A 13,403-nucleotide genomic window follows, 5' to 3' on the forward strand; every position below is an offset into this window, starting at 1 on the left:
AAAATGCCCTACCAAGTTCTGAGATTAGTGCCCTTGCTCTGGACACAAAAGGTCCTACTTCACTTTGGTGCATTTTTGCCCTCTCTTTCAGGTCTGCACCTGTAAAGAGTGAAAGCAAACATTCTAAATTCAAAGGCATTAATCAGAAGAAAATATGTTGCTGTTGCAGAATAACAATTTTTGAATATATTTAAATCAAAGTATGTACATTGGACAATTCATTGTGGTAACTGTTGATCAAAATCATACATGTTGCTCAAATCTAAAATAATGCAGGATACATAAACAAAATTTGCACAAATGCAACAGATTGAGCAACTACTTTACCTGCACAGAATATCCCAGGGACCAAACTGCATAAAATGACACTCCGTACTTTGTTGTTTTTTTTAACATTGTCAACAGCCTCAGACATCTAAAATGGCAACAGAAAATAGATTCCACGGATTACATATAAATCATCATATGAATATATGAAAAATGGTAGTATTTACGTAGGTAAGATTTGCGTTTGCAAAAAAAAAGTGTTATTTTCTTAGGTGTGGGTATGATCAACTGCATTTTGGAAATACAAAAAAAATTATATCAATTAGCAATCTGGTTGTTGGTCAGGAGTTTAGTAGTAGGAATGGGTAAGAATAGTCAACTAGTCAGATAGTCAACTACTGTGCCAACTTTACATTTAGGATGTTTTTAAAAGATTCATTTTCTAATACAATATTCTGCATGGATTTGACTAGATTTTCTTAATTCCTTAGATTATAGTAATAAAATAGATGAGCCAAATAATATTGTCCCTATATCAGTTTGACAACATCCCTTTTTGATAGGGAAAAATTATTGATAAGCAGCATGCCATGACACATTATCGTAGGAATAAAATTACAGTGCAAATACAACATATCAATGATGTTAAATTTTTTACACATACACCAATTTATTGTGAATGTTTGTAAGAACACTTAAACAATCATAAGTTTTTACTAAAGCAAAAAAGTCCAGGAAAAGTAGAGCCAATTAATAGGGCTCACTTGAGACCAACTTGTGGACTATTTGCTCAGACAACCTCCTCCCACATTGCTCAGTCTCCCCGGGAAAGTCTACTCTAGGGTGCTGGAAAGGAGGAGCCGACCGATTGTCGAAGCTCAGTCAAGGATGAACAATTCGGACTCCGTCCTGGCCGTGGAACAATGGACAAACTCTTTACCCTTGCATTAGTGCTGAGGGGGGCATGGAAGTTTGACAAGCGAGTCTACATGTGTTTTGTGGACCTGGAGAAGGCTTATGACTGTGTACCCCGGGGCACTCTGTGGGGGGTAATGCGGGAGTATGGGGCAGTTGCTACAAGCCATCCGGTCCTTGTATAACCAAAGTGAGGGTGAGATCGCGGATACAAGCAGCTAAAATGAGTTTCCTCCATAAAGTGTCTGGGCTCAGCCTTAGAGATAGGGTGAGGAGCTTGGACATCCGGAGGGAGCTCGGAGTAGAGCCACTGCTCCTTCACATCAAACGGAGCCAGTTGAGGTGGTTTCGGCGTCTGATTAGGATGCCTCCACGGCGCCTTCCTTTGGAGGTTTACCGGGCATGGCCAACTGGGAGGAGACCCCGGGGTTGAACCACAACTCGCTGGAGGGACTATATGTCCAATCTGGCCTGGGAATGCCTTGGCATCCCCCAGGAGGAGCTGGAGGGCGTTGCTCTACTTAGCCTGCTGCCACTGCAACCTGACCCTAGAGAAGCGGCTGAAGATAAATGAACCTCCCCCCACTCGTCAACTTGGAAAAACTTGACTTTTACACATCCCTACTAGGAAGATGGTCACTATTATTTTGTGGAAGGATTTGTCCAGCAGTTTTCCTGGTATTTCCTTTTTAGAGCCGGAATTTCGCCCAAGAGGTTGTATGGGAATTTAGAATGTGGAGGACAGATCTGCTCTCTTAACAGAAGGAAATCTAACTCAATGCTGCACACACAATTTTTCAGTCACATACACAAAAAATATATCGAAACTTAGGAGAACTTGTGGTGCCACTCACAAAGAAAAAGTAAATAAAATTTATCATTTCTGAGATATGATCATTTGTTTGGAGGGTGCGTGTCCCATTCACTAACATTACATGATCATTTATGATGCATTCTAAATGCCACACTAAATCTTCTAAATTTTCACCGTATTTAAATTGATGTAATGTCCCCAATTCTCACTGTATTTAGACAAAACACATCAAAAGGTATCACTGACTTCTTGTGACACAATGTAAAAATCTAAGCTGTGCAATGTATATGGTTTGACATATGAGCATTTGTTCGAAGTGTGTGTCTTCATAGTAAATGCATTGACCCAGACAGGGAAACAGTTTGATCAACACCTACAAACAGATGAACAAATATGGTCCACTGGAACATCCTCAATTCTCACTCTACTCAGACACAGGACACATCACAATGTTGGCTGACTTCTTCTGACACTGATGATGTACAAATCTAGGCTGTATGATGCATAGTCTTAAAGACAAGAGCACATGTTTGGAGGGTGTGGGCCCATAGAAAATGCATTGACGAGGCTATAATATCCCTAAGCAACATGTCAATGATCATTGACCCCACAGGGATGGCTCAATCCAAGGCCTTTCCTGTGGGTGACCTGGGCTCCTGTATGAACATACTTTTTTTATTCTTGCAGAGAAATGTAACACACAAGTATAATTTATCGTCACTAATTAATGACTTAAATAATAGAATTACAATAAAATTCAAATAAATTCAAAATAAAATGTAACGGTTAATTTTGACAGATCCTCCCATTCAAGAGGATACACCACGGGATATTTGAAGAATATTAGTACTGTTTAAAAATCGGCAGACAAAGGCCACCCTTCTCAAGGGGTTTGTGTATGTGAGCCTTGGGTAACCTAGGTAGACTTGCCATTTTGATTGCATTTATCTGTCCAATCATGGATAAGGGCAGTATCCTTCAGGACTCAATATTAGTTCTTAAGTTTTTTGGTTTTTTTTTACTGATTCTGTTAAGTTAAATCTGAAAATATACTTTGGGGTTCTTGTTCAGTTTAAGCCCCAGATAGGCGAAACAGTCCCTCGTTACTCTAAAAGGCAATTTTAAGGAAGTCTTCAGTAAACTGACCCACTTTACTGACCAATTTATGGTGTAGCCAGAAATAATCCCAAAGGAATTTGTAAATTCTAGTAGGATGGGAATAGAGACTGCTGGGTCGGCTAGACCGACAAGGAGATTGTCTGCATACAGAGTCACGTGGGTTTCAATACTGCCCAGCTCTATACCTTTTATGTCTGGATGCCCCCTAATGCAACCTGCCAGCGTGTCCAGTGCAATGTTAAACAGCAGGGGGAAACAAAGGGTCCCCTTGGTGAATGCCAAATTGCATTGAGAACAGACTGGATTTATCCCCATTTGTGAGAATGGAGGATTGTGGATTGGTATGTGTCGCTGAATCCAAACCTCTTGAGTGTCACAATTAGATAGCGCCACTCTTTCGTGTCAAATGCCTTATCATCTAAAGACAATATAGCAGCTCTATCATCCCATCTTTCCCATGGATGATTTTCGCTATGTGCTTGCCCAGCCGATTTGCTAATACTTTTGTAATTATTTCACCATGACTAGATCATAGTGTAGGAAAGCAATGGGCCTGTAACTGCCAGGATCCGTTTCATCTTTACCTTACTTAATAAAACACAGATGTTTGCTTCGCTAAGAGAGGATGAAGGCTTCTTGTTTTTGAAGGCATCTCGAATCATTTTAAGCAGTGTAGGTGCAAAGACCTCTCGGAAGGCTTTATAGAACTCTGGCCTGAACCCATCTGGTCCAGCCACCTTTCCAATGAGAAAGGCCTTTATGGCTTCCTGTAGCTCATACAGTGAAAAATCAGAGTCCAGGTTTTCCCTGAAGGCTGTGCAGGTGTTGATTTGGAGGTGTAAATATCTGAATAGAACTCACTAAATTGTTTGCTAATACCCTTTAAGTATGTAATCATCAGGCCAGATTTGGATTTTATTTTGTAAATGGCTCGTTTTGCTTGTTCTCCTTTTAACTGCCTTCTCCTTCTAACCCTTCTGTGGTTTGTCACCAAGCTCAAAGTATCTCTATTGAAGTTTAGGTAGTATGTTGCTAATTTGTTCCCCTAGAATGGAGTTGTATACATCAATTAATTTAAGAACATATTATAATCTTGTTAGAGCAAAGAGTTTTTATAAGCTTGCTCTGCAGCTAATAATTCTTTCTAAATCACTTCCAACCTACCTTGCTTTTCAATGTTTTTCACGAGAAATGTCCTCTGATATATACTTTGAGTATTTCCCCATTGGTCTCAAGGAACTGCAAGTTGTGCGTGGTAATGTATTCTTTAAAAGCCTGATCTGTGAGCTAAAAGGGGTTAAAACGCCAAGCTATAGGCTTGCCTGGGGAGGGACAGTTGAAAGTTGAGATTGACAGGACTATGGTCTTATATTATGCTGTGATATTTGGTGTGGTCAATGTTAAAGATTAATCTAGAATTGGCTAAAAAGTAATCGATCCATGTATATGATCTGTGCACATGAGAATAGAAAGAATAATCGTCATCAGATGGATGTTGTAGTCTCCAAATATCCACTGACTTCTGATCAAATTGTTAAGAGTTTGCACAGCAAGAATGGGTGCAGGGAAGCCCATCTAAATATGGATCCAGATAACAATTAAAGTCACCTCCAATCATTATATGGCTTGCACTGTTATCTGGGATCAAGTCAAACACCTTATGAAAAAAAAACTGGGTTGTGTTTGGCCCATAAACATTTAACGGGAAGTGAAGTGATATGCCCAGCTAAAATAATAAGCCTGCCATTTGGGTCAATTGTGGAACAGTGAAAACAAAAAGGCACAGAAACAGCTATGGCTTTGGATGTGAAAGGTGACTGGCAGACCTGTAAAATCCAATTAGCCCTGAGTTTCCTATGCTAAGTGGCTTTAACATGTGTTTCTTTTAAGAATATAATGTCGGATTTCAGTGACTTCAGGCAAGCAAAAACATTACCTTACTTTACTGGGTAACCTAAACTGTGAACATTCCAAGAGACCAAGGCTATGGAATCAAGAGTATTATTCATTTGTGATACCTTGAAGGAGCCACAAGATTGGGCATTGAGCAACAAAAGATCGTTGCATTATTATAAAACACAAACTTAACATTCAAACTGGCAACCAGCAACAACCAAAAAAAAAAAATCGAATAAACAGTGAACAAAATCCCAACCCAGTGCTTCCCCAAACGAAGCAGAGTTACCCTCATCAACATCTGGGACCGCCGGCCAAAGCAGAGAAACACATCTCCACTTTAAAAGCCCCTCAATGGCACACACAGCACAGAACAGGTGGAGCATAAAAAAAAAACGCCATTATATAAGTCTGCTTAGTGCATGTTTAGACTCTTCATTTATGTTTCAGAAAATAGCCTTTGAGAATGTAGGTCTATAAAATCCTTCGGTTCAACCAGATCGCTGAGTACTTTTACTTGTCCTTGATGGTGAACATGGATCCTGGCTGGGAAATGTAATGAGTGCTGAATCTCCTTCTCTCAGCAGTTGCAGCACCTCACGGAAGCTCTGCGGTTGCACCATCACTTTGCAGGGTAGTCGGGAAGATTAAAGTTTAATGACCTTCATATTCCATTGAACGCTGCCTCCCGAGCCACAGAATCTTCTTCTCCTGTGCAACATGCACCAGTGCATTACCGTGCATGGTCTGGATTCTTCCGGTGGTCTGGGCTGTGTGCAGTGTGCCCTGTCGATCACTACCTGCTTGGTAACGTTGTCATCCCCTGCAGCTTGGGGATAAGATTGGAGACAAATTCAGTTGGCCTCCTTTTCTCCTCACCTTCAGGGACGCTACCAAGCTTTATGTCGCTGCGCCTGAATTCCCTTCTAGATCTGAAAGTTTGGCCTGCAGTCTTTTTCTTGCTGCAGCTCAGCAACTGAAGTTTGCATGGCCAGAATTCGCTGCTGGTGGTCTGCAGTTCTATTTCTGGTGGTGGACAGTATGACAGCCATCTAGTTCACTGGAAAGACCCAACAAACAAAAACAAAACAAAACAAAAAAGAAAAAAATACCCTGACCGATTTCGTGTGAGCAGGCTTGACACATGCACCAAATGACGTACCCAGTCAAGCCACACGGGGGGTTTTTTTCCGAGCATCAACAGACAGAAGGTTCGGGAAATTTCCAAGCACTTCAAACTAATTCACAAGCTAGCAACCAGGCTAACTGACTCTTGCTCACTGTAATTAAGTACCACTTCGGTCAGGTTTAAACTGTCTCCAGTAGAATCCGTTTCAGTTTGATTCCTGGGTTTTCTTCTATTTCTGATGTTATTCACGTGCTTGATCACGCTGCTCTGAAAATGGTGCTCTCACTGTTTCTCCACACGACGCCAAAAAAAGAAGAATAAAAACTCACTCAGTTGCTCCCCAATGAGACTGGAGCAGGTGGGCGGGACCAGCTACCGACAGCAGGTGGGCGGGACCAGCTACCGACAGCAGGTGGGCGGGACCAGCTACCGACAGCAGGTGGGCGGGACTAGCTACCGACAGCAGGTGGGCGGGACCAGCTACCGACAGCAGCTTACTGCTTGGCTGGAACCTCGCTCTATTCTATCCTATCGTTCTATTCTCTAATATTTAATTGGGTATTAATATAATGTTGTAGTGCTCTCAACACCTATTGTGTGTGAAAGAATCGCTTTTGGGTTCTTTTACAGAATATTTTGTTGTATCTTGGATTACTAAACTATGAAATCAACTATAAATAAGTCAAAGTAGTGAATACTATTATTTACAAAGTAGTTAAACTAGTAAAGGTATTACTAAATTCACTGACAATGTGGCAGGAATGAGGAAAAACACATGAGACCAAGGCGAGTTTGATGTTTATTCCTCAACTCCAAAAACCAACTAAAGCAGGAACAACCCTGCCCCGGCGAGCCCGGGAACGTAAACCACGCCCCCAGCTCACAGTCCTGCTGGGTGAGAGGCATAGCCCCTAGTGTCCGCCACACAGCCCCCCCCCCCCCCCGAACACCCAGAAGGGACTCCTGGAAAGAAACTTAGTGTCTCACTGGAGGCTTAAGCAGCCTGCCATAACGGCTGCGCCGTCCCTCAGCTGAAACAGTAGGTGAAACACAGTCCAAAGCCGGCTGAGAAGCAGAACGCTGAACCCGTGAAGACACTGCCGGGGTCCTGGAAGGAGGACGACCCCGATGGGGAACCTGGGCAGGAAACACAACTTCGCCTGCCACCCTGTGCGCCGGTTTAAGCCTATCAAGCGTGACACGCTCCCTACGCCCACCCATATCTAGCACAAAACCCTTAGGACCCGTCTCAAGAACCCGAAATGGGCCATCGTATGGGGGTTGGAGGGGTGAGCGGTGAGCATCATGCCATACAAAAACAAAACGAGCCGACATGAGCTCCGCAGGCACGAACGACCGTGGAAAACAGTGGTGAACGGGGCCTGGAACCCGAGTGCTGTCGGACAAAAAAGGATAAACGGCCGGATGGGGTCGAGGAGCGGAACTCCCAGGCAAAAATTCCTCAGGGACGCGGAGTGGCTGACCGAGCACCAGCTCAGCGGGTGACGCATCGAGGTCCTCCTTAGGAGCCGAACGCAACCCGAGCATAACCCAAGGTAAACGATCCACCCAGTTACCATCCGAGAGCGCAGCGCACCGCGCTGCCTTGAGCGACCGGTGAAAACGTTCACACAACCCGTTAGCCTGAGGGTGATACGCGGTAGTGCGGTGTACCTGCACACCCAAGGATCGCGCAAGTGCCGACCAGAGCTCTGACACGAACTGGGAGCCCCTGTCTGAGGTGATATCTGACGGAGTGCCGAAACGGGCGACCCAGGAGGAAAGAAAAGCGCGTGCAACATCCGAGGATGTTGTGGAGGATAGAGGGACAGCCTCTGGCCACCTGGTGGTCCGATCTACCATTGTGAGCAGGTGTGTAAAACCCTGTGAAGAAGGTAGAGGGCCCACCAGGTCCACATGCACGTGGTCGAAACGTCTGGCCGGGATCGGAAACGGCTCGAGGGGCGATTTAGTGTGCTGGTGGACCTTAGCACGCTGGCACGCTACACATGCAGCTGCCCACCCCTTGACGTCCTTGCGGAGGCCAGGCCAGACGAACTTGGAACCGACCAACTTCACCGATGCCCGAACTCCAGGGTCCGAGAGGGAGTGAATCGAATCGAAAACTCGACGGCGCCAGGCCACTGGAACAACGGGGTGGGGACGGCCGGTGGAGACATCGCAGAGGAGGGCAGGACTGCCTTCCTGCATCACAGCGTCCTCTAGCTTGAGACCGGTACGCGTTGACCTAAGGGCAAGGACGTCCGGGTCACTGGGCTGGTCGGCAGCCATAGCGGAGAAATCCACACCGAGGTGCACAGGAGACACAAGCACACGCGACAGACAATCAGCAACAGGGTTGGACTTCCCGGCCACATGCTGAATGTCCGTTGTGAACTCGGAGATCGCCGCTAGGTGGCGCTGTTGACGAGCAGACCACGGCTCAGTCACCTTGGACATGGCAAAAGTCAGCGGCTTATGGTCCACATAAGCCGTGAATGGGCGACCCTCCAGCAGGAAGCGGAAATGCCGGGGTGCAAGGTGCAGTGCCAGCAACTCCCGGTCAAAAACGCTGTACTTGCGCTCGCTATCTCGCAGTTTGCGGCTAAAAAATGCGAGTGGCTGCCACGCATTCGCCACACGCTGTTCAACCACAGCCCCCACGGCTATGTCAGACGCATCGGTTGTTAAAGCTATGGACGCCGTGGGTGTGGGATGGGCGAGGAGGGCAGCGTTAGCCAGGGCGCACTTAGCTCCGTCAAAGGCCTGGACCTGTTCAGGAGTCCAGTCGACAGGGTCGTTAGCCTTCTTAAGCCGCAGGGCTTCGTAAAGTGGCTGAAGGAGGTGGGCAGCGCGAGGGAGGAAACGGTTATAGAAATTCACCATTCCCAAGAATTCCTGCAATGCCTTAACAGAGACCGGGTGGGGAAATTCCGCCACCGCTCGCACCTTAGAAGGCAACGGGACCGCGCCTTGCGGCGAAATGCGGTGACCCAAGAAGTCAATCACCAGCAGTCCAAACTGACACTTGGCCGGGTTGACTATCAGGCCGTGTTCGTCCAGACGACGGAAAACCTGTTTCAGGTGCGCCAGGTGCTCGTCAGCTGACGGACTGGCCACTAATATGTCGTCGAGATAAACGAACACGAAATCAAGGTCACGCAACACCGAGTCCATCAGCCTCTGAAAGGTTTGCTCTGCCCCCTTCAAGCCAAAAGGCATGCGCATGAACTCAAAAAGCCCAAACGGGGTGATCACTGCGGTCTTGGGCACGTCCTCTGCGCGCACGGGAACCTGATGATAGCCGCGCACCAGGTCCACCTTAGAGAAAATAGTGGTACCTGCCAGGCGTATGGAAAAGTCCTGTATGTGTGGGATGGGATAGCGGTCATTGGCGGTGACGTTGTTCAGGCGGCGAAAATCGCCGCAAGGGCGCCACGACCCATCCGCCTTGGGCACCATGTGAAGCGGCGAGGCCCACGGGCTGTTGGAACGCCTCACTATACCCAGACGCTCCATGATGGCAAACTCCTCCTTGGCTGTAGCCAATTTTACCGCGTTGAGGCGCCGCGCGCGCGCAAAAACGGGAGGTCCCAGAGTGGGAATGAAATGTTCTACCCCGTGTTTAGTAACCGCGGTGGAAAAGGCAGGTGTAGTCACCGATGGAAAATCCGCCAGCAAACGCTGAAAAACATCCCCTAATGCTAAAAAGTTAGCGTGTGTTAACGGCCCGGCTCCCCCTGTCTCGCACGGAACAGTGGCGAAAGACACAGCATCAATTAAACAGCGGTTTGCAACATCAACCAGCAGACCATTAGCACACAGAAAATCCGCGCCGATAATAGGAACAGTAATGGCGGCCACTACAAAGTCCCACTCAAAATGGCGCCCGTGGAAGCAAACAGTCACCAACCTTGTGCCAAACGTTGCAATGGACGAACCGTTAGCTGCACTAAACTGTGGGCCGCCGCCTTCGGCCGACCTGTCTGTCTTAGCAGGAGGGAGTAGGCTCTTTTGCGAGCCTGAGTCCACCAGAAACCGTCTTCCTGACATCGTGTCCTTAATGAAGAGCAGCTCACTATGTCCGCCAGCGCCCACAGCTGCTACTGAGCGCTGGCCCTGGAGTTTCCCGCCGCCTCAAACGTGCACGGAGGGACGCAGCGCCTCGCCTTGCCGCCGAACCGCTGGTGGAAGAAACAGAGGCCTCTCCCGCGCCGTCTCCGGGCAGTCACTCCAGCCACCACTGCCGGGTCCGCGTCCTCCAACGTCGGCTGCAGAGGCTCCGATGCCACACTCTGCACAGAGAACCGTCTGGTAGCCAGCAGGACCCGATCGGCCTCCTCAGCCAAACCTCGGCAGTCAACAGCGGCCAGACACGGGGAGTTAGCCAAAGCCACGCGCACAGGAGACGGAAGCTGGCGCAAGAAAACGTGCGGGAAAAGGAACCCACCTTCGTCTGAGCCTAGCAGCGACAGCATATTGTCCATGAGATCTACAGCCGTCCCGTCGCCCAAACCGGATAGGGAAAGGATTCTATCTGCCCTCTCTGCGGCAGATAGGCTTTACCTCCGGAGCAGAAGATGTTTGAGGGCGACGTATTTATCGTGTTGCGGAGGGGCGCGCAACAGCTGCATGGCCCGGCGTGTGGACTGCTGGTCCAGCGCAGCGACGACCAGATAGTATCTGGAGTCGTCCGCGGAGATTCCACGCAGGTGGAACAGCGCCTCGACATGCTGGAACCACGAGGCCGGATCGCTCTTCCAGAACTCTGGGAGCTTCACAGCCGCGGCGAGAACGGCCGGCTGTGAGAGTTGGGGCGGCATGGCCGAAGAGGATTCACACACATCTTCTGCTCCAAACATGTTCAATTCGGGGTCACCAATGTGGCAGGAATGAGGAAAAACACATGAGACCAAGGCGAGTTTGATGTTTATTCCTCAACTCCAAAAACCAACTAAAGCAGGAACAACCCTGCCCCGGCGAGCCCGGGAACGTAAACCACGCCCCCAGCTCACAGTCCTGCTGGGTGAGAGGCATAGCCCCTAGTGTCCGCCACAACAACACCTTTAACCAGGCAAACAAGAAGATCTTAATAAAAGGCAAATTATTATTTTCAAAAGTGAAATAAAATCAAACACAGTAACCAATTCAGCAATACAGCCTTTCCGTGGTTATTTCAAAAGTAAAATAAAAGTAGATATCTGTTTACCCTTTGAGCACACATAGGAAAAACTTCACAATGTTGTGGTCCAGACGCAAGGCGCGTCTCTGCCTGAGTCTACCAGCAGGGCTCAATCAGCGCGCTCGTTGAGAGCGCAGCTGCGCACCAGAGGCTCATCGGTGATCAGCGCACCTGAAGCCAATCTGCAGCCAGCTATAAGAGAGGACGCTGACGTGCAGTCGTTGCCAGATTGTGCCATCTAGTACGAACCCGCCGGTGCTTCTCGGGCTCCGTCTTTCTCGCGTCCCTTGTGTTCCTCGGACCCCTCCCTTGTGCTCCCACACTGCCTCCTGCAGAACTCCTACTCCTGGACTTGCGCTTCACCAACACGCACAAACACCCTCCAGTCATTTACATTCCTGCACACACGCACCACACTCGCCCTGCACACAGACAGTCTTTTACACACCCCACATCCAGGACTCTAGTGCACCATACACATCCCACATTTCCCTTCCCTGAACCGAAATAAACGTGCCTACGGGCTTGATCCTGCCGGACCCCTGCACTGGTTCCTTTCCGACCCACAACACACAACTTCACATTCACTCACATCAATACCCAGAGCTAGCAATTTCCTATAGCGCACACTTAGCTTCTTACCAAGCTAACAATTCTGTGGGCCCATAGTCTTACACTACCGGCCAACACCGCCCCAAACTCCGCGTAGCAGGCCTGGCTCGGTGCTTGTGTTCGTGGCGGCCCAGTGAGACAGAAATTGGCCTCTTCACTCCGCAGAGCAAACAAAAAGAAAACGAGCATCTACCTTATTGTCGTCGAATGTGGTCTTCTTCCGGTCAATGGATCCTTCTACCTCCTCCCGGCCGAACTTGGTCAAGAAGCTGTCTCGGTGCGCCTTGGATCGTTTGGCCAACAATCACTCCAACACTGCAACGGCTCACACAGCGAGCACAGAGTCCATTTCGGAGAACTAGCCGTCTCTCTCGTCCTCCAGCCTTCGCTAAGTCACCGGCATCTCTCTCGTCTTCTCTTCTTTGGAACGCTCTTTCCCTTCCCATAATTCTCAAGTATAACCCAATCAGAATTAAGTACATTTCTAGCAGCCAGTTAGAATTTACTGACGTTACATGTATCTAGGCAGACAGTTTCAACAGCTTTTCACTCAATATAAGCAACAGATTTCCATACAAATTAAAGGAATAAAAGGAAACTTAAACATTATGCATAGGGAACAATCATAATATGGCTATTCTCTTTAACCATACAGCTTCAACTCTTAAACCATATATACATGGAATGTTAAGTATATTCATTCAGCATGAATTATAAAACTTTTTAACCTTTTTACTTTTAGTACTTATTATAATATGAACTGTAATATATAATCTCACTGGATATGTTTACCTTTTAACTATAGTTATTCTAATTATGAACTTATATTTATGTATTACATTATAGCCTTATTTCCGTAAGGCTACACTGTGAACTCTGGGACTATTTCCTTTATTACTTCTTGAGTAAAATTGCTGAACTATACGAATTATATACTTTGTCTTTTTTTATATGTAATCCATTATATTATCTGGGTCACACCTAGTCTGCACATTTGTAGTCTAGTAAGTGGGTGTTCTGTTGCGCCACATAGTGGACACAGGAAGTAATATCTAAGTGATATCTAACTCGACGTTTGATATTCATGAAAACACATATGCATGTCAGACAACCTCCACTAAATGTACTGCTGCATTAATGACACAATTCATGTGTAGCATCGCCCACTGGCAACAGGAAGTGTAGAGTGCTACTCATAGTGCCACCTACTGGCAACCTGAAGTCAGCCTTATATGACAACATTTGATTTACATGGACTTTACATAGTGTGGTCTACACTATGTAAAGTCCATGTAAACAACACGACATATAATTAGTAGACGTTCTCTAGTGCCAAATAGTGGACACATGTAACAATATTCGATATTAATGAAAATACATATGCATGTCATGCTACCTCCACTAAATGTATTGCTACATTAATGACACACTTGTGTAGCACCGTTTACTGGCAACAGGAAGTCAAGCCT

General features: G+C 46.9%; 1 protein-coding gene across 3 annotated transcripts in view; it reads right to left on the minus strand.

Moving 5' to 3' along the window:
- Window positions 1–13,403, minus strand: part of auh (AU RNA binding protein/enoyl-CoA hydratase) — a 140,328-nt gene that overhangs the window by 76,396 nt on the left and 50,529 nt on the right. For all 3 annotated transcript variants that reach the window (XM_056290720.1, XM_056290719.1, XM_056290718.1), the window contains exons 3-4: window positions 328–415; window positions 13–99 (exon numbers count right to left, since the gene is read on the minus strand). In XM_056290720.1, the coding sequence (XP_056146695.1) occupies window positions 13–99; window positions 328–415 (175 nt within the window). The remainder of the gene's footprint in view (window positions 1–12; window positions 100–327; window positions 416–13,403) is intronic.

The sequence above is a fragment of the Lampris incognitus genome, chromosome 12 (assembly GCF_029633865.1).
Source record: "Lampris incognitus isolate fLamInc1 chromosome 12, fLamInc1.hap2, whole genome shotgun sequence".
Taxonomy (NCBI): Eukaryota; Metazoa; Chordata; class Actinopteri; order Lampriformes; family Lampridae; genus Lampris; species Lampris incognitus.